This window comes from Protopterus annectens, chromosome 17.part0, assembly GCF_019279795.1.
Source record: "Protopterus annectens isolate FY-2018-M chromosome 17.part0, PAN1.0, whole genome shotgun sequence".
In the NCBI taxonomy this organism is placed as follows: domain Eukaryota; kingdom Metazoa; phylum Chordata; order Ceratodontiformes; family Protopteridae; genus Protopterus; species Protopterus annectens.
The window spans coordinates 685775332-685796664 of record NC_056751.1 but is presented as its reverse complement, the minus strand read 5'-3'; the positions used below and the strand labels follow the sequence as shown (position 1 = coordinate 685796664).

Genomic DNA, 21333 nt, shown 5'->3' with positions numbered 1-21333 from the left:
GGGGCAAGTCAGATTCTAACGACAGATGCCTCAGATGTTGCTTGGGAGAGCTCATCTAAATGGAAAGTGGATACAAGACAAGTGGCCTGCCAGACTACAGCATCTACATATCAACATGAAAGAGATGTTATCAGTTCAGTTTGCATTAATTGCTTTCAAAGAGTTACTTCTTCCAGGGCAGGTGTTGATTCTAACAGACAACACAACTGTCATGTGGTACATCAACAAACAAGGGGGAACACATTCTTACCCATTGTGCAGACAAGCAATGATTTCATGGGAGACTGCGCCACTCTGCAACTAACTCTTCAGGCAAGGTTTCTGCCGAGCACAGAACTCCTTAGCAGATGTATTAAGCAGACAAATCATGGATCCCCACGAGTGGAAACTGGATCTTCATGTATTTCAAAAATTGACAGTGTCATGGGGAACTCCAGACATAGATCTGTTCGCTTCTCCACTAAACCACCAGCTGCCAAAGTTTTGCACGAAGGGATTTCATCACACAGCTTGGAAAGTGGATGCTCTTTCTTTCAGTTGGAAAAATCTTCATGTGTATGCCTTTCCACCTCTGCCTCTTCTTCCAAAGGTGCTTCTAAAGGTCAGACAAGACAAGCCAAGGATGATTTTAATAGCTCCAGATTGGCCTCGGCAGCACTGGTACCCATTACTGAGGAGTCTGGTAAGGAAGCCTCCATGGCCTTTACCCTTGATTCCACACCTGTTGTCTCAGAGGGACGGTCATCTGCTCAATGTCAAGCTTCACTCTCTACATCTAACAGCCTGGCATATTCTGTTTTGAAAGACAGCAGGTCTCAGCTTCCTCAACAAGTTTTAAATGTGATTATGGAAGCCAGAAGACCTAGTACAAGGAAAGTGTACGCAGAGAAAATGGAAGAGATTTTTGTTTTGGAGTGCAGCAAACAATTTGGAGATTACTGAGCCAAATTTGAGTGTGGCTCTTCAATATCTTACTGAATTACTGGACAAAGGTTTGTCTTTCTCTTCCATTAAGATTCATGCTGCAGCAATTTCAGCTCACTATGATTGTGACCCACCATTGTTTTCGCATCCTTTGTTCAAGCAATTTCTTAGAGGGGCAAAGAATATAAGACCCCCACGTAGAGCTCCTACTCCTGCTTGGGATCTCAATTTTGTGTTGGAGAAACTTACTCTACAACCTTTTGAGCCTGCGGCTACTGCTGAATTGAAAGACTTGTCATGGAAGACTGCTTTTTTGTTGGCCATTACTTCTGCAAGAAGGGTTTCTGAGTTGCAGGCCCTTATGGCAGTGGAGCCTTTTTTGATTTTTCATAAGGATAGGGTATCTTTACGTACTAATCCTTCCTTTATGCCTAAGGTGGTTTCTAGTGTGGCTTTAAACCAAACTATTCATTTGCCTACCTTTTATGCAGATCCCCAAAATAAAGGGGAAAAGATTTTGCACACTTTAGATGTACACAGGCTATTGCATTATTATTTGAGCAGGACTAAGGATTTTAGGCAGTCTCAGCAGTTGTTTGTTTCTTTTGCTTTGAGTTCAAAGGGCAAGCCTGTGTCAAAACAAACTATTTCTAGGTGGATTGGGTGTTGCATTACATTTTGTTATTCCCATCATGGCAAGGAGATTCCAGCTGGGATTAGGCCTCATTCCAATAGGGCTACTGCCACTTCCACAGCATTTCTAAGGGGGGTGGCAACTAAGGATATTTTGGAGGCAGCTACTTGGAGTTCAGTGCATACTTTCTCTAAGCATTATCACCTTCCTCTCTACTCTAAGTCTAGGGCTGGTTTTGCCACAGCTATTTTGCAAGGCATGTTGTCAGTTCCTGCTTCCTTATGATTTGCCAGCCTCCTTACCTCTGCTTTGGGATTCTACCCAATAGTTAGGACTGCAGCAATGTGGAATGAAGAACATAGTACAGTTTTGTACCTACCATAAATGTAGATGTTCGAGGATCCACATTGCTGCAGTCCAATTTACCCTCCCTCCTTCCCTCTGTGTTTAGGGGTGGTTGTGTAGGTGAGGTTATATTCTGCTAATTGTGTATATATTGTATATATATTTTTGGTGCAGGTATTTTGGGAGTTTTTGGTTTTTGGCCTTATCTTTTCAGGGTCTTCTGACATCTGGGGCAAGAAAAGACTGAGGATATGACGTCGGTCATGCGCATTAGTACCCTGACGTACTGACGTCAGTCTAATGCGCCCTGACCGACGTCAGCCATATACTTTGGTATTCGGGCCGACTGGACAGCGGACTACCCCAATAGTTAGGACTGCAGCAATGTGGATCCTCGAACATCTACATTTATGGTAGGTACAAAACTGTACTTTCTGATACATGGTACATAATAATATTTATTTACAAGTACTGGGTGGGGTTACTAACCTGCATGGTGGCGCAGCCGCACCAGCCTTCTGGCGTGCATCTCGACATTCGCAGAGCGGACACCTGCAGCTGTAATACAAAGGGAATAATATTGGACTACACATCTCCATGGTATCAGCTGGTTGAAATCCTTACATACATGGGTAAAATGTGACTTACTCAGTAGTGGGGCGTTGGGCATTTGCCGGGCCTCCTGGATCCAACGGTTCAATTGGTCCTGCTTGCGTCTCTTCAGGTCCGCATGGTGGTGACGGACCTGCTCACCAGTGCGTGGAATGCCAGTAGCACTGGTCAGATCACGAGCCAACTGGTCTCACGCCTCTGCCCTATATAATCCCCATGAGACCTGGCCCTGCATGAGTTGGGCCTCGTGATTATGGACAAGGAGCCAGACCATGTATCTGGACTCCTCAACGCCCCAACGCTGTGCTCGAAAGCAACGACCCTCACCTACTCCACTCATGCTGACTGCAAGTCTGTTCTACAATCAGTTATGCTGTGTATTCCCTATGGGGCTTATATGCCGCTTTTCCCGCATTTCTCTGATTGGCCGTTTGGAATTGTATCTACTTCACTGAAAATGCTTTCTCATGCTCCATTCTGGGTTTTATCCCATATATATGCTATTTCTGCATTTCTAGGTATTGCTGTCATGGCCTGGTGGTTTAGTTCCTTGACTGTAGTGCATGGTATCCTGGGTTTGAATCTGGCAACTGATTTTTGCTTTTCCTGACAGAAATGAGTTGAGGGCCTGTCAATCAAACATGCCAAAAGCACTTTTAAGCACTTTAAACCTGTTCTGCGCTCGTTTGCGCGGAGGTAACGCATGCGCACTGGCAGTTAGCCTGTGGGAGCGCGAAAACGGTGTGCGCTGGGATATATCTTAATTGGCTAGCGACACACATGTTCAGCTAATTGCACACAGTTTCAGCCTGTTTACCCGCTGCTTGGCAATGGGCACGCAGTTTGCAGCTTTTTAAACACTACTCAGCTACGGGCACTCTGTCTCACGGCAGCTTAGCTATCAGTATATTTCTGACTATTTTTATTCTTATGTTACTTCAAAATGCTCTATTTCATTCCATTTTACAAAAGGGAATACATTTACATTTGTACAATACTGTCAGGGGCTTTTAGTGCTTATTTACAAAAAAAAAAAGGTTGTTGTAGGGGCTCGAACCCTGCCTGCCTACTCTTAGGGCGGCTACTCTACCGCTAAGCTATTATTTCTTGGCTTACTTTGCATATTTAGTTCTTATATCCTTTTCCACTGACTGCTAACTGTGATTGCGCTAGTAGCACACCTGCGCACACAGTAGCAAACATTTACGGGGTTTAACAAAAAAAAAAAAAGGTTTTAATTCACTTTTATGTCATCTCTTCACTTTATACACTGATGGCCAGTCGGGGCATGTGTTGTATAGTGTGTTTATTCACATTTTCATGGCCTTTCTCATGGCTGTTTACTTTCAGCCATTCTAGTCTTCCGGGGGCGTGTCCACTTGCAGAGCTTAGCCTACAGACACGCCCCCTACTCTCTTACACGGACCGTGTAAGAGTTACTAGTGTGATTCAGCATGCCTCATGCACCTCATGCATATGCATGACATGCTGACATCACACAGTTTAACTGCAGCCTCCGTGTAAGAGTTATAACTCTTACACGGAGGCTTCCTGAATCTGGCCCAATAAGTCCTTGTATCTAAAAAAAATATCTGAGAACTCCTAAAACACAGAGTGGGTGCTGTTCTGCATTTTTGTAGCTTAGGTGGAAGACTGTTAGCCATGTTGGTTTATGCAAGCAAAGAAACAGGTGCCACCATTACTATAAAAGTTGGTATAAAGAGGTTAGACTTCAAAGATGCTGTTTGACTTTGAAAGAAAGTATAAAAAAGTATGAAATGCACTAAGAAAAACACAGTCATGGGAATGTGTAAGGTTTAGAGGACGTTACCTCAGAAATTATCAAGATTTTGGGTAAGTGGATAAGTGGCTCTTGGGGGTACTCATTATGGTACTGAGAGAAAGAGAGAGAAAGACAGGGACATATCAAAGATGACTGGAAAATGAGCATTTGTGACAAAGACTGAAAATCTAGGACAGTTTTTAAATATTATTTTAATTCACTTAAGTTAGTAGAACAAAAAAGTCAAAATCCTGGGCTAAATATTTCACCTCTTCTAAAGCCCCTTTGAGTATCATATCTGTATATCTTGCCAAGGAATGGGTTTTTGACGCAAGCTCCCCGTTTAAATGGAATGTTATCTATTAACTGCATTTTAAAACTTACATCTGTGTGACTTTTTTGAAGTGTGAGTGTGAATGAGTGTGTGAGGTTACACTTAATGATTTGTATTTTGTGATATTATTTAAAGATTGCAAATATAGTGCAAAGATATAATTGATTTTTATGAGGCATTCCAGTGGCTTGATTGGCTCTATGGCTACAGGATAGGAAATAAGTCTTGATTGGTTAGAACGAGTCATGGGGTGACATAATTGTTTTCAAATTGTATTGTGAACATTATGATGTTATTCTGGCAAAGTCTTGTATTTATATGAGACAAAAGCACTTAATAAAGACAACTCTGACCTGTACCTGCGTTGTGTTGCTCGTTTTTGACATTTTAGTGTGGATTGTATGTTTGGATTGGTTACAAGTTAGTAAAACAATAGGTTTTTGCATCAACATGCATTTTTCTGGATAATAAGAAGTACGAAACTGTCTGGTATTTCCGACTGACTGTAATTTGCAGTGATATACCAGAAAATTGAAAATGTTTTGCATATCAGTGTAAAAGTATTAGACACAGTCAGAGACAATTGAGCAGTATGTTTGTCAGTGAGTTATCAAATATGGTCATGTATAGTGAGTGAGCTTATTGTTTTTATGTTCATGACTCATTTACACAAGACTTTGGAGGACTGCGTATAACAGCAGTTTGCAAAGGGGGCATAAGTTTATATAGTGTAATAGCCTTGACTATTGGACTCCAATGTCTGTTGGCCACACCCGCAACAGGAATCACATTATTAAGATGCAGAGCAAATGCACTCGCTTGTAGCCAGCTTTCAGGGTAGGAATATAACAGCTTTTAAAACTGCAGATGATTTAGTTCAGATAGCCTGTCTTCTGCATTCAAAGCAGTATATTGCTTTTATCTGATAAGAAGCAGCAGTGCTTTAAGTTATGACCTGGCTGTAGAATGGAGGTGGTATTTCTTTATGTTAATGTTATAACCCCAATATTTCTAACCATTTGACACAGAAAATTTACCATACTCCTGTCAGAACCACAGACGTGCAACATCAAATGCTGTTCTTGTAAGAGACTGCCCATGATGGGGGGATCAGTACTGATTGGCAATGACCATGCTGCTACTTTATAGATTGACGAAATCTATGTTAACGTTTGGATGTAAATCTGTGTTAGCGTTTTGATGTTATAGCATCCATCGTACTCCTATAGTATTCCACCCTGCCTGTATAGATACATCTGCCTTCATATGAAGCTAGACTAGCCAAGGATTTAGAAATTCACTGTAGTCCTGTACTTTAGAGTTAGAAGCATATCCAAGTTAGCAGCACTAATTTAAGAGAATTTTACCTGACAGATGAAATGGAAAGTAGAAACCACGTAGTAAAACATGTTCATCTTTGACACTTCTTTTTTCCCTCAGAAAAACAAGCTGTTCATGGAGTTCTTCATGACCATTGTCTTGGAAGGACTGGAGAATAAATACAATATGGAGCTCTCTCGAGGTAGGATATTGATTTTTTTTTATCAATGCAAATTAAAGCGTGTGTATTTCATTTCATTTTTTTTTCTTGCTTCTTCACAGGACTTTGTCTGATGGTCCTTGTGTCTGACCCAGTGTTCCCATTCACTATATAGGGGTGTGAGCTGGGCATTCCCAAGCTTGGCAAGGGCTATGCATCACATTCGTTCATGTCTAGGACACCTTATCAGCCCTTTCATTCCCCCAGCAATGAGAGCCTGGTGGTATAGAGCAGGCCATCTTGTTGGTCCTGTGGGTGACCCACTCTGCAGTAGTGGGCCACCCTCCTTGGTTGCTGCTCAAGCTTCACTGCATGCTGCTGTCAGGATGGGTATACCTCCAAGGTGACCTGTGTAGTCCATGCATCTGCACAGTGTTAGTACTCTCTCTATAGGCCCTTGCTAGGTGTCACCTAAGTGACAGGACAGAGGCATGTCCATGTCCCTCAGGATGGGAGACCTGGCAGAGGTTGCTCAGTCACATTCACCCCAGCTATTTCTTACAGGTGATCAAGCTATTTAACTGTACAGCACACAACTGACTGAGGCACTTGGAAATCATTGCCTGAATCCAATGGATAGTGTAGATGGGTGACAGTCTTTGTCTTTGAGTACTACTTGTCACATAGTTTTCAGAGCTGATAGCCAAACAATGTGCAACTTGTTATTCCCAAATCCAACTATCCTCCCTCCCTTCAAAGCTACGCATACAAACAGGAAAAGCCTATTCAAAGATATTATTAAAAGTATTCTGTCACTAATGACCTGTTGAAGCAAAAACAGTCACAGTACTTTTGGGGGAAGAAAATGTACAGTTATGATGCACATTTTTATCTAGGAAAATATTCTAATTTGTATACTTTCTTGATACAATATGCAGCTTTTTTTTTTTTTTACAGCATGGTGTTCAGGGGCACCTTTTGTGGCTCTAGAATCTGCCAAAGCAACCTATGAGGCAAAGATAGCCTCCCAGGTGAAAGATAACCATAAGGCTTTTTTAAATTATGTTCATAACCTCAGGGGACATGCTCAGCAATGTGCCGAGTTAATCATGAATGACAGCACTTGTACACAGCCTGAAACTATTGCAAACCTGCTGGCCAACAAGTTCACTTCAACCCCCCCCCCCCATCCCCTCCTACCACACCCAAAGAAATACCCACAACCATCCCCCAACCAGTCATTACAAGGGAACAGGTGCTTACTGCACTCAGTAAAGCCAAAAACCCTTCCTTCATTTGTCCTGACAACATTCCAGGATGCTTCTTAAACAGCTTAAAGCAGAATCTGTCAGGTCCACTAGAAACACTGTTTAACCACAGCTTCTGGACTGGCTTTCTCCCAGAGGAATGGAGGACTGCGACTGTCCTCCCTCTGCACAAGGGGTGCCCATCAACTGACCCAGGAAACTATAGACCCATGAGCTTGACTTGTCTTATCTGGAAGGCCATGGAGAGAATTATCGTGGACCTTATCAATAACATCATTGGAACTCTCAAAAAACTGGACCAGACCCAGTTTGGCTTTGTCAGAGGGAGGTCTTGCTTGCTGAATCTGGTGGACTTCTTCGAGAAAGTCACCAGGGTCATGAAAGAGGGTAAAATGGTATACACTGCTTATTTAGACCTGGCCAAAGCTTTTGACACAATCCCCCACTCTGGGATCATAGATAAACTTACTGATAACCAGCTGGCTCACTGACAGGGCACATGTTGTCCGGATAGGTGAATCCACTTCTGATAAGAAACCTGTTACTAGCGTCAATGCTCAGTGAAGCTAATGTTGGGGGCCTCTGGCTCACCAAGTTCGCTAATGACTGTAAGCTGGGAGCAGTCATTGAATCCCCAAATGATGTTGACATCTTACAAACATGCCTAAAAATGACATATGACTTGTATCAAACCCGTGGTCTGAGATTAAATACTAAAAAATGCATAATCATGCCCTTTGGTTAATCAGATATCTCTGCAAATTATAATATTGATAGCACACCCCCTAAAAGTAGACCCAGTGGTGAGGAACCTAGGAACACAGATAGTAACCTAAACTTTGACCACCAGGTAGCTATAGTAGCTAGTAGTGAGGAAATCCTTCTGTGTGGCTCAACTTATAAGTCAAGGCATGGCATCAAGATCAAAGGAAGTCATAGTGCCATTTTACTTGCCCCTCATCCTGCCCATAATCGAGTACAGTGATCCCTTCTGCATGTACCTAACCAGATACTAACACTATTTGAAGCAGCTATAGAGGTTTCTTACTAAAAAAATACAAAGCATAAGACATGTCTTATGCAGACCTACTAAAGGCCCTATCCCTTTACTCCGTGTCATATCGTTTATTGAAAGAGGACTTGTGCCCGACCTACAGATTTTTCTGTGATCCAAGCCTGATGAAAATGTTACATATTCACAAGAAAAATTATACAAGGGTTACACGTTTCATGGAAGTGAACTTTATTTGTGACTCAAATAAAACTTGCTGGAGAGACAGATTCATATCCCAAAGGCTACCTTGTCTGTGGAATAAACGTCCTATGTTCATAAAACAAAGTCTATCCCTCACTCTCTTCAAAAAGAATTTGGATAAATGGATAGGGAACCCTGCCCCCATGTCCCTTATGGACAGAGGTAGTCTGTAAAATGACTCAGGGCTCTAACACCCAAATACCCACTCCCCTGATACTACCTCATCCCATATCTGAGGAATTAGGATGTAATATTGTCATTTCCTGGGTATTATTGGCTAGGGTTGTAAAGGCTCTTCTGCCATTAGCCTAGTAATCATCTATGAACCAGTTTCCTACCTCCTGTTGACAGGAAAGCATACTACTTTTATAGAGTCCAACAGGCCTGACAATACCTGTACAAAAATCCAGTTGCATCCTCCACTGTCATCTCCCAGGATACTGCCAAAGGGTCCACATTGATATTGCTGCTTAGGCATACAAACTATGAAAGTCTGATGGCCTTGATCCCATGTTGGAACTTGCAGTTGCTTATGTGATGATCCGAGTTTAATTGAGAGGAGGAGTTAATTGCATAGGCATGGAGACCTTTGAAATGCACAGTTTCACATTTCATGTTATGGATAATATTTTTTTAAGGCTGCCAGCTTAGTGGAGAAGGTGGTAAAACCCTAACTACCTCACAGGCAACAAGAGTTTGAATAGTGCCTCAGGGCTTGTAGAAGCTGGTGGGGGAAGAAGGGATTGAGGAACCATTGCCGGCTCACTCATCATTTAGAAGGAAGGGAGGTGGCTCTGTCTCTTCATGTGGGTGACACCACTTCGTGGAGCTCAAACCTAGCAAGCTTCCACTGGCGTGTACAGTAAACCAAAGATAATTCAGCATATTACTGCATACTTCCCCTTGGAGGGCAACTCATAGTGGAGCTCGGAAGAGCTGCCTCATGAGAGGGGGTTTATTCTGCTAGGGAAGATAGTACATTGCCATGAGGAATGAGCAAACTAGCCCACACCCTACCATCTGACTCTCAAATTGGGTAGCTGAGCTGTTGGGATTTCTGAGCAGGAATGGAATGGGCCGTAGGATTCTCGCCTATCCTGAAAGATTCACAGCTCCCTGTACTAGGGAATAAGTGAAATGACTGAATCTGTGGATTTTGAAGCTGTCGTCTTTGATTAAGATCAGAAAGCAAAAGATTTAGAATATTTAGGGGCCATTTAACACTTTGTACGGTATGTACAGAGCTTTTTTAAGAAAACAGTAAGCTATAGAGAAAAGAGATAGAGCTTATTGAGTATTTTGCTGTAAAACAAACAATGAAGCTCTTTAATACTATTTGTAAGGAATTTTAGTACCTTAATAAATTGTACCAGATCATGTGTGAATAGGTTGCATAACAGGGTACGGTGTTCTGTGATTGATCTAATTACCGCTGCTTAAAGGGGGGTATTTAGTTCTGTGGCATTGCTTTCAACCCCATGGGAGATCAGGGAAGCAACACTGTATGTTTCCCAGACAGTACTGGTTCTATGGATCTCAAATGAAAGATCTTCATCTACAGGGGCTCTGTGATCTTTTGTCAACTTGTAGCTGTTTCCCATCAGTATTTGTATGTAATGTTGAATATTGTTTGAAGAGAGGTAGTGTCACCAGGATAAAGACAGTGCTCCCAAGTTTGCAGTTATCTTGATATTTGAGAAGTCCAAAACTGGAATTAGTCTTAATATCCGAAATAAACTTTCCAAAAAGTGCTGGACAGAGCCAGAGGGACTCCACTGGTGGCAGACAGTAGAAAGGAAAGTAATTTTGATATTCTCATTTGTGTGCAGCCATTTGTGGCCTTGTGTTATTATGCCATCATTTAGTCTCAAGATTCCTGAGTTTATATATGATTCCATCATGGAGTATAGTGTCCAACTCCATAGGTTGATTGAAGTAAGCTGTAAGGACAGGTATATCTTCATCCAGAGTGACAGCAGCAAAAAAAAATGCTGTGGTTGAAAGTACATCACAGTCTCAAGACAGCCCATTAAAGCACAGTGCTTCTAGCTTTAAAATAACTTTCCTGAAGAGAAAAAGAATAAAACATCAGCAAAATTAAGGAAATGGAAGTTTTTCTCCAGAGGGAGCTTATCTGCCCAGAAAAGTAAAGCACAAGCTGACCATCGATCTTTGAAAGCCTCTGAGGAGTGTAGTCTTCGGCAGTAAAGTTAAGGGCTTTGAGCCCAAACTTGCCTGTTAGTCAGCTCAGCTCAATCTGCCTAACAGTTTTGGAGTGTGGAAGGTCCCCTGAAGATTTGTAAGCCAGTCTGCTGTTATATCCTTTGTAGGATATAACCTTTTTTTTTTTTAATTTCTCCAAATATTTTGGGTTTCTAATACCATAATGGGAATGGATCCCCAGTACAATTAACATTCATGAAATTAATATTGTTTCTGGTCTTTGATTTCAACCAGAAGTGCTCTTTGCAGCACTCTCAATGTGTGCCCAGTAATGAATCCTTCTGCAATTCGTACAGAGTTGCATGTATTGGTAACATATCTAAGTACAATTGTAGATTCTTTTTTATAAGACCCATTGCTCCTGCTACTGTTGGGACTGCCTGGGTATCTTTCTTCCACATAGGTCTCATTTCCACCTGCAAATCCTGATATTTTATGACTTTGTGTCTGTCTGTATGCAAGACACTGTAGTCACTGGTTGTGGCGACTTCATTGATCAATGCTACTTTCATCTTCTTTTCATGGACCACTATATCTGGTTTTCTAGCATCTATCTTTTGAACTGCTGGTAATGGATGATCCCATGTGATGTAAACTTCATCCTTTTCTATGATGCTTTGTGGCTCATGTTTCCAGTGTTTTTCAGCCACTTCAGTACCATAGTGTTTGCACAATCCCCAGTGCAACAATCTTGCCACATTATTAATCATTTCAGTATACAGTCTTCTGCCATTAGTATGTCACAACCAGCAATGAGGTGTGCGACTCTTTCCAATTTGGTTTTACAAAACTTACAATGTGAAGTTGTTAAAGCTCAAGGTTTGCCAGTAGCTCGAGACCAAGGCCCTTATCCCATGATGCACTGCTGGAATTACCTCAGATCTAGTTTGCCGCGGCACAGATCTCTGTGTTCCAAATAGCTCGGACCATTATTAATCGATAGATTCTTCTATTTGTAAGTTTAAAAACTTTTTTTCTTCACTTCTTGATAGAATAGTATATGTATATATATATATATATATATATATATATATATATATATATATATATAAAAATCTCTAGAGTTTTAGACTTGGACTTAGTTTTAGATTAGTGTCCTGTGTTGGCTTCTGTTTTTCTATAGTGTTGGGCCTAAGAGTTGGCCTTGTATTTAACCTTAGGTGTACTTTGGTAGATAATTCTGTGTGTGTTATTTAATTCTTTAAAATTGTTTAATCTGATATAGAAATGTCTGATGAGAAAGAGAAGCCTCATCCAAAATCTGGCTTCAAGAAATGTCCAGATTGTGGACAAAAAATGTCTGTCGCTGACGGGCATGTTCAATGTGTTTATTGTCTGGGAGCTAAACACCTCCAAGACTCTTGCAGTATATGTCACTCCTTCTCCTCCAGGGTACTTTTAGAGAGAAGGAGAAAGTTTAGTAGACTGGTTTACTTCAGCAGCCTTTCTCCGAAGCGCTGGGTGACCAGGATGGTGCTAGTAGATCCTCAAAATCTTCCAAATCCTCAGGTGACTCGAAAGCATCCAAAAAGACTAAGAAAATGGAGGGTGTAGGGTCATCGGTTCCACTGTCCTCTGTACCGAGTGCCCCTTCTGTTTGGAGCCAGCTCACAGCTTTGGAGCCAGTCTCTGAGATTCCCTCATCTTCTCTGCTCCAATCAGCACCTTCGGTGCACTCCTCGAAGTCTTCTGTCAGCCTCAGTTATGGATATGGACCGGCTAGTGCAGAAGCTTCTGTGGGCACCAGGCCTTGCTAAATTGTTGTGCGTCAGAGCCGAAGACCATTAGCCCGGACTTGACTACTCCTCCTCCGAGCCATACTGGACTTTCGGAGCCGAAGGAGCCCAATCTGATAGTTGCTGAGCCTGTGGAGCCGAGACCTGCACCGGTGTTATCGGTTCCATCTACTCGGATGTCCTCGGCGCCGACCGGGGACTCTAGGAGCCGACACTCTCCTGTCGGGTCCAGGGAGGATAGTCGTACTGATTTGTCGGTGCCGACTCTTCCTCTTGGAGCTTTGGCTTGGATGAGCTTGGCTCCTACCTCGGGCTCGGAGCCCATGACCTCGGTGCAGGAGGATCGGACGGTCCCTTCGGAGCCGTCTACCCCTTCTCGTCGGAGCCATGGTGCGTTCAATGTCATGAGGAGAGTCCTGTCTCCAAAGACATCAGCATCAAGTCTGGCTTCCTCCTTCACTCAAGTGCCTGTGTCCGTTCCTGCTTCTACCAGTCCACCCAAGCGTAGAGACCCTGAGCCTCAAGTAGCCCCACAGGGCGCCCCCTGCTCTTCTGAGACCTCACCAGATCCCCCACTGAAGAGGTACCCAGGAAGAGACTGTGGAAGAGGAGGCACTTGGACTCCCTCAATCCCCCTCTGAGGATATCTCCTTTGCGGAGATATTAGTGATCCTTAATCAGAGGGGCGGTTGGCAGTCCAAAAGCCCTACTGAAGATGAGTCAGTGCTCTTGAAGGCTTTTGGTTCTCAACCTTCCACTTCTTGGGTGTGTCCACCTTATGATGAGCTCATGGAGCTGATCTCTCGTAAGGCGTGGGAGTCTCAGGAGGCCATGGAACCTGTCCCTCGGAAACCAAACAAGTTCATCTCTGCCCTAGTGGACAAAGCCTTTTTGACTAAGAGAGTGCCTGCTGATGCCATGGTGGTGGCTGCAGCCACCAAAAAGGAAACGTCTGAGACATCCTCATCAATCCATCCTCCTAACAGAGATTCTAGGATCATGGATAGATATGGGAAGCGCATGTTTAGTTCAGCAACTTTTTCCCTTCGATCACTGAACTATTTAACCCATTTTACAAGACTACAAAGAGATGATCTGAAAGAGCTAGGAGATGCTCTCCAGGGTACGGTAGCTGCAGGGGTTGCCGACAAAGTTAACACACCGCTCGCTACCCTAAACTTGATTGTGAACTCGTCCATGCACCTCATATCTTATACAGCTGATGGTTCGAGTAGAGCCACTAGTTCAGGCATTGCTCTGTGTAGACAAGCCTGGGTGTGACTCTGTTCCTTTGCGGAGACTATAAAGTCTTCCTTTATCAACACCCCATTTGATGGCTCATCCCTGTTTGGGCCCAAAGTAAAGGGAACTCTAACCAGGTGTAAGCAGGAAAGCAAGACTCTATCTGCCGTTGGAGTCTGTTTTTCTACCCCTACTCGGCCCTATCCCAAGGGTCCTAAGGGTGGAAAAACGTGGTTCCGAAAAGCACAGGGAGCCTTTCGGGACACACATGGAGAAACCCCCTCTAGAGGCAGAGGAGGGGGTTATAATGGAAGACGCCACCCACGTGGCAGGGGGGGTCCGCAACAGCAAGGTGACTGAGGCCATTTCTCTGGTCAGCCCTACAAGTGCTCCTGAAAGGCGAACCGGCTGTCCGGCTCTGGAAGCAGTCTGGAGTCACTTATCTTTGTACCCAGAAGCCTGGCTAAACATAACGTCCGATACATGGGTACAAAGCATAATTTCCAGAGGGTATTTCATACCGTTCTCTTCCCCTCCCACTCCTGTAAACAGAATCCCAGATGTTCCACCCAGTCTCAGGGAACAAGCAACCATAGAGGTCCGCATGTTACTAGAAAGAGTCATCCGGCCAGTCCCAGCAGATCAAGTTGGATTCGGAACTTACTCAAGATTCTTTTTGGGTCCAAAGAAAACAGGGGACTGGAGACCTATCTTGGACCTCAGCAGACTCAACCAATTTGTAAAAAAAAAGAGAAGTTCCAAATGGTCACGCTTCAGGCCATTCTTCCCTTTCTAGGGAAAGGCAATTGGATGTGCTCCATCGATCTCAAGGATGCGTACTACCACATAAAGATGGACAGATGCTCCAGAGATCACCTGTGTTTCCGGCTGGGAGCCAATCACTATCAGTTTTGAGCCCTGCCCTTTGGTCTCACTACAGCCCCCAGAGTGTTCACCAAATGCATGGCGCAGTGGTCATGGCTCACCTGAGGCGTCTAGGATTCCAGGTGTTTCCATATATAGACTATTGGCTCCTCACCGCTTCCACCAGGCATCAATTGATTTAGGCAATGCAATCTACTCTGACACTCTGCCACCACTTTGGTATTACAGTCAACTTCGAAAAGTCTGCCTTGTCACCATTGCAACATACCGTCTTTATAGGAGCAGCGTTAGATACCTCAACCATCACTCTGCGTCTTCCAGTCGAAAGGGTCTCACTTTTTCGCCAACACATCAACTCATTGGTGTCAAAGAACAGAGCTACAGCCGCAGAGGTCTTGAAGGTACTAGGTTTGATGGCGGCAGCAATTCTAGCCATTCCACTCGCAACGATGCATATGCGAATTCTTCAATGGCTCCTGTTCGCTTAGTGGTCTTACCAGAAGTTACCAATGAACCATATAATTCTCATCACAAATTCTTGCAAGAGAGACCTTCAGTGGTGGTTGACGTCTCTTCATCTCACAATAGGAAGACCCTTTGTGCACCCCCCCCCCCCAGTAGCCACTGTGACCATGGACGCTTCCCTGATAGGGTGGTATTTTCAGGGAAAGACTGCCCAAGGCATATGGACGGATCAAGAGTCACATCTGCGTATCAATGTTCTGGAATTGAGAGCAGTACTTCTGGTGTTGCAGTACTTCCAGGACTCTCTTCCTCTAGGGACAATTGCAATTCAGATAGACAACATGTCAGTGGTCTGGTACTTGAACAAACAGGGCAGAACCAAGTCTTCCCCCCTTTGTTGAGAAGCCCTCAGGGCATGGCAATGGGCTGTGTCATCCCAGCGTTTTCTGTTAGCAACGCACATCCCAGGGAAATCCAACGTGATAGCGGACAAGCTGAGCAGGGTGATCCTGTTGCCTCATGAGTGGTCTCTCAACGAACACATTGCGGACTTGATTTTCCGCAAATGGGGCCAGCCTTGCTGCGACCTCTTTCCCAGTCACATCAATACCAAATCCAGAAGCTACTTTGCCCTGATACCACCTCCGGGACATCCCCTGAGAGATGCACTCTTAACACGATTGGCCTCCGGGTCTCCTATATGCATTCCCACCTATTCCATTGATACCCAGGTTTTTACAGAAAGCAAAATCACTGGGAAGGACTGTTATCCTCATAGCCCCCATTGGCCTTGACAGATTTGGTTCCCTTTCCTTCACCATCATCTGCTGGAGGATCCTTGGATCCTGGACCCAGTTCCAGACCTCCTGGCACACCCGTCAGGGGACCTCCATCCTTCATTGCATTCTCTAAAGCTGACTGCTTGGCTGATCCACTTCCCCAAATAGCCAGGCTTCATTCACTCTCAGATGACACAAGACAAATTCTATTGTCTTCTCATAAGCCATCCACCAGAAAACTATATCGCAATAAGTGGAAAAGGTTCTCTGTTTGGGCCAGTATACAAAACATTGACCCTTTCTGAGCTCCTCTGTCATCCATTTTAGAGTTTTTGACAATGATTCTTAAGGAAGGAGCAGCAGCTGCCACAGTTCGGGTTCAGTTAGCCGCCATATCAAATTTCCACCTTGGATTCGATGGGTTAAATGTTATGGCCCTTAAGTTATCTAAGGTTTTCCTTAAAGGTGTTTTTCACATGAGACCTCCTGTCAAAATCCCTTACTCTCCCTGGAATTTGAATTTTATGCTGTCTCAAATAATTCTTCTCCCCTTCGAACCAGCATCATCTTGTGATCTCAAATTTCTGTCTTGGAAAAATATTTTTCTAGTGGCCATTACTTCTGCCCGCAGTGTTAGAACTTCAAGCATCATCTATCAGACCTCCTTACGTGATTTTTTCCATGCTGATAGAGTATCTCTCAGAACAAACCCGTCCTTTTTGCCTAAAGTCTGTTCTGAGTCCAATATCAATCAGGTCATTGAGTTACCAGTCTTTTTTCCCAACCATTCCAACAAATTGGAATACATGCTGCACAAACTTGACGTACATAAACAGCTCAGATTTTATCTTGATAGAACTAAGGATATTAGAAAATCAGATCAACTCTTCGTATCCGTTTCGGAGGCCAGAAAAGGTAGACCAGTGGCTAAAACAACCCTTTCAAAATGGTTATCGGATTGTATCTCATTTGTTCATACAAATACTAACATACCTTTGCCACACAAAGCAAAGGCTCATTCAACCAGAGCAGTTTCTACGTTTTCTGATTTTCAAGCTAAATTGCCCCTTGACAACATTTGTGCTGCAGCCACTTGGTCTAAGCCTCATGCCTTTATCACTCATTACAAAGTAGATAAGGCTTCCAGGGACAGGTCTTCTTTTGGTCCCACAGTCCTGAAAAATGTACTCCTGTGAGCCACCCAGTATTGCGGGTGCTAGGGATGCTACCCATCAGTGAGAATAAACGGCGAGATTTAACAACTTCACATAAAGAGGTTATGTACTCACCATAACGTTCCATGTGAGTTGTTTATCTCACCTTAATTCTCACGTCCCTCCCTCCATCCCCCTCTTGGCTGACAGTTGACCTAGTGGCTAGTATCATCCTGGATGTTCAATACTTCTTCCTTCTTGGGGAGTGCTCCCCTTACAGGGGTATATATACACGCAGCAGATCTGAGGTAATTCCAGCAGTGCATCATGGGATAAGAGGCTTGGTCTTGAGCTACTGGCAAACCTTGAGCTTTGTTATAGGCCATGTCGGAGCCGAGGACCGGCTTCGAACCCATCAGTGAGAATAAAGGCGAGATAAACAACTCACATGGAACGTTATGGTGAGTACATAACTTCTTTTTTTGTCTGTTTCTCCCATATGTTCAGTGGACTTTGTAAACCAACGTGTACACAGCCCACTATCTTGGGCCACCAATATTAACCTTTCATCTCTTGGTTTGAATTTGCCTCTCCTTAACCATTTCTCCATTCATTCCTGATCAACATGAGGTTCTTTCAGAAGTTTTCTATACTTACAACTGTATTTATGCATTTTCTACATTTCTTGCCTTCTCATCTGGTCCTTCACCTTATATTCTTTTTGTTTTTTTTGGCACATTCAGTTGCTGCCTGATTTTTATCTGCTTCTGGTTTGATTTCCATTCCTGCTCGACACCGATATGCTTCTGCTAGATTAAGCAGAGAAGTTGTCTTAGATTTATTCTCCTTATGTTTCAAAACTTTCACTAAGTTTGGGTTTTGTGAGGTCAGCAGATATGTGTGGAGTCCCACGATTGCAGATCTATACATGTAATCAGTTTTAAGGAGACCCCATCCCTCCTTCAGAACAGGGAATGTATAATCTTGGTATGCACTGATTTTTATAAATTATTTGGTGAGCATGAAGCATACTTCTTGTTTTTCTGTCTAGTCTATCCAACACATTTTGGGACCAGTCAATCACTCCAAAACTGTAAGTTAGGACTGTAAGAGCAAACTGGTTTATAGCTTGCACTTTGTTCCTAAATGTCAACACTGTTTTCAGGATTAACTTAAGTCTTCTAAAGCATTCCTTACTAAGTTTTATTTGCATTTGTTCATGTTTTATTGCTGATCCTTCATTTCCCAAATATTTATACACTCCCTCTTGCTCAAGTTCTTTTATATCTCATTCTTGACCCAAACTGATGTTTTCCTGGTGCTACAGTTTTCCTGCTTTAAAGGTTGCTTTTGCACATTTATCCAGACCAAATGACATTCTTATATCATCTGAAAAGTTTTGACAACTTGTACTTTCAGTTCCTCATCTGATGAGCTATGCAGTTTTAAATCATTGACAGAGAGAAGAGTTGAAGTCTTTACACTTTGTTGTTTTCTAGGAGCCAAATTATAGCCATGGCCTAAGCTGTTAAGTAGACAGCTTAATGGTTAAGGGCACAGCAGAATAGCAGTGGTGACAGAGAGTCACCTTGGAATATCCCCTTTTAATTTTTATCCCTGGAATAATAATTTGTCCTTTATCATGGCTTAATTGCAAAGTGGTCTGCCACTGTTTCATATAACCCATATTGATCAATGTGATGAACATTGAGGCCTTCCATGTCTGTCTGAGTTCCATAATGGTTCTTTCCATCATCTTGCACAGTACACTTGTGGGACGCTATCAGTCCGCAAACATTAGGGTCTGTGAAGGGTCTCTTTTTGTGAGCTGGAACCACAGTAGCCTGTTTCCAGATGTCAGGAACAGAGAATGTGTGTTGTAGGGATATATTTTTTGATTGCATAATGTAGACTTCCTGGTATCTCATGTGGTACCATTAAACTGGTGTTTATGACTTTACTGATGAAAGCTGTGACTTTTTCAGGTGTAATTTCAGAAAGTACATATGGTCATGTTGCAGGGAGGAGGAGTGGATCAGGTTCCCCCTTTGTGGCCTGAAGTTTGCTCCAAATAGGTATGATAGTGTGTTGGCTAAGTCTGTTAACTTTTGTTACAGTGATTGTAGTTTGTTCTAGCACATCACATTTTTGTTTCTTCTCCTTCATTTTTTCAACTGTAGAAGCCACCATTTTGGTGGCAAATTTTGTATTGAAGCTTTGCAGCTCTTGTTGGTATTAGCAGAATTTTCGGATGTGGTTGACCTTAACCTTGTTGTGTTGTTTTAGCTAAAGTTTGGAGGCTTAGTAAACTGTTTTTGGTTTAATAATCTGTGGATTTTATGAAGTCGCCATTTAGGTTTATTTCAGACTTTTTGGGCCTGACCGCAAATGCAATTCCATTTGATTGATGCATGATAGTTGCCATTTGAATGCTCCCTCAAAATTATATACATATATATATATATATATATATATATATATATATATATACACACACACACACACACATATATATATATATATATATATATATATATATATATATATATATATATATTTTTCTTTTTTTTGAAGTACATCACATAATTGTGGTCATACTGAAAAGGGAGTTGGAAGGAATCAAACTTTGTAGCTTGAGCACAGTAAGGAGCTTATTAATCAGGGACAGCTAGGCTCTAATTACCATGGGCAAATGGGTTCTGGACATTATCTCATTTGATTACAAGATAAATTTCCAAAAGCTACTCTACTTTTTAGGAATGAAACCCAGAGCATGCTGGAGCTAGCCATCCTTCTTCTGGAGCAGTTATGGCATTAAGGGGCCATACAGGAGGTTGTCTGAGGTGAAGAATGTCTCTAAAGAGAAGGCCTTTTCAGGTCAGTTTTGTCTCTCTCCAAGTTCAAACTCTTCTCTTTTGAATACCCAAGTTAAAAATGCTTACCCTGCAGTCCCTCCTTGCTTTCACACATGTCCAAAGAATCTGTGGTGTGTGTTCCTCCTGGAAACTTCAAATTGTTTTTAGTACATTGCATAGGCTGTCGTCTGTCATGATACCAGCTAGAAGGTGGAGGACCATGAAAAGCTTTACTTTGTGTCTGCCTTTCCCTTTTTCAGTTGTTGTTGAAAGTCCTTGCTGGAGTCATCTTTGTCCAAATTGTTCTTGATATTTATATCACTGTGGAATTGTCCACTGCTGCAGATTTGCCATATTCTCTTCTGGATGCAAGGGAGATGCAGCTTACAGCATCAGATAATGATCTTCCCCTCAGGCTTACTAGCACCCCCACCCCAAAACACACACGCGTGCGCACACCACACACACACACACACACACACACACACACACACACACACACACACACACTGCAGAGACTTAACAGTTCATGTCAGTTCTGTATCCAGCTATACCTTAATGCTTTACACCAACCTTATTCCCTTTCACTTTCCTGGGAATCGGTCAGCAGAAGACAAAAATACATTTTTCTTTGCTGGGCAGTGGAGTATGCTAGAACTGTATTATGAAAAATCAAGTCTTCAGGCTTCTCTGATACCACATGGGTTTTCACTAAGTACATTGATTTTCTCCAACATCCCAAAGACAAGCTGCTAGGTGAATCAGTATTCTCATAGTTGTCCTAAGATGTGTGTGTGTGGTTGTGGTGTGGGTCTGCATCCTGTCAGTAGCATAGCTAGGGTGAGGCGAGCATAAAGTATTGGAGGTGATCCGGTATGATCAGTCAATCCCAGTTTCTCTTTAATGCAATATCAGATTTTAAAAGCTGGTATTGTATTTGCGGTCAAACCTGAGTGCTGCAGCACTGTCTGTGTGGTCTAAACTGTAGCAACCTACAGTTTAAAAGTAAAAAAAAATTTTTTTTGTAACTAAATCGTCCGCATTATAGCACATTGTGCATTTGTAGCAAGCAGTTTGCTGTAGTTTAAAAAGAAGATTTTTTAAACTGAAATACGAGTGCTGTAGTGCTTCGTCAAATAGGGTATAAACTGTTGCAACTTTATGCTACATTTGTAGCAAACTGTTTGCTACAATTTAAAAGAAAACATTATTTTTTTATTAAAATGTGTTGAAGGACGGTTGGGGGCAGGGCACAGAAATGGGACCTAAATGGATAGCGCGGGGGGAGGGGAGGTTGTGCACCTGGCCATCCGGTTGGTGTGCCAGTTGAAGGAATGTCCATTTTTTTCTCTTCAGTGG

The 21333-nt window shown here is 42.8% G+C and overlaps 1 protein-coding gene across 1 annotated transcript in view; it reads left to right on the top strand.

Annotated features, from left to right (window-relative positions):
* PIH1D1 (PIH1 domain containing 1) overlaps positions 1–21333 on the top strand; it is a 414679-nt gene that overhangs the window by 45892 nt on the left and 347454 nt on the right. Inside the window, exon 4 of the mRNA XM_044059683.1 lies at positions 6073–6154. Coding sequence (XP_043915618.1) covers positions 6088–6154 — 67 coding nt within the window. The 5' untranslated portion in view covers positions 6073–6087. The remainder of the gene's footprint in view (positions 1–6072; positions 6155–21333) is intronic.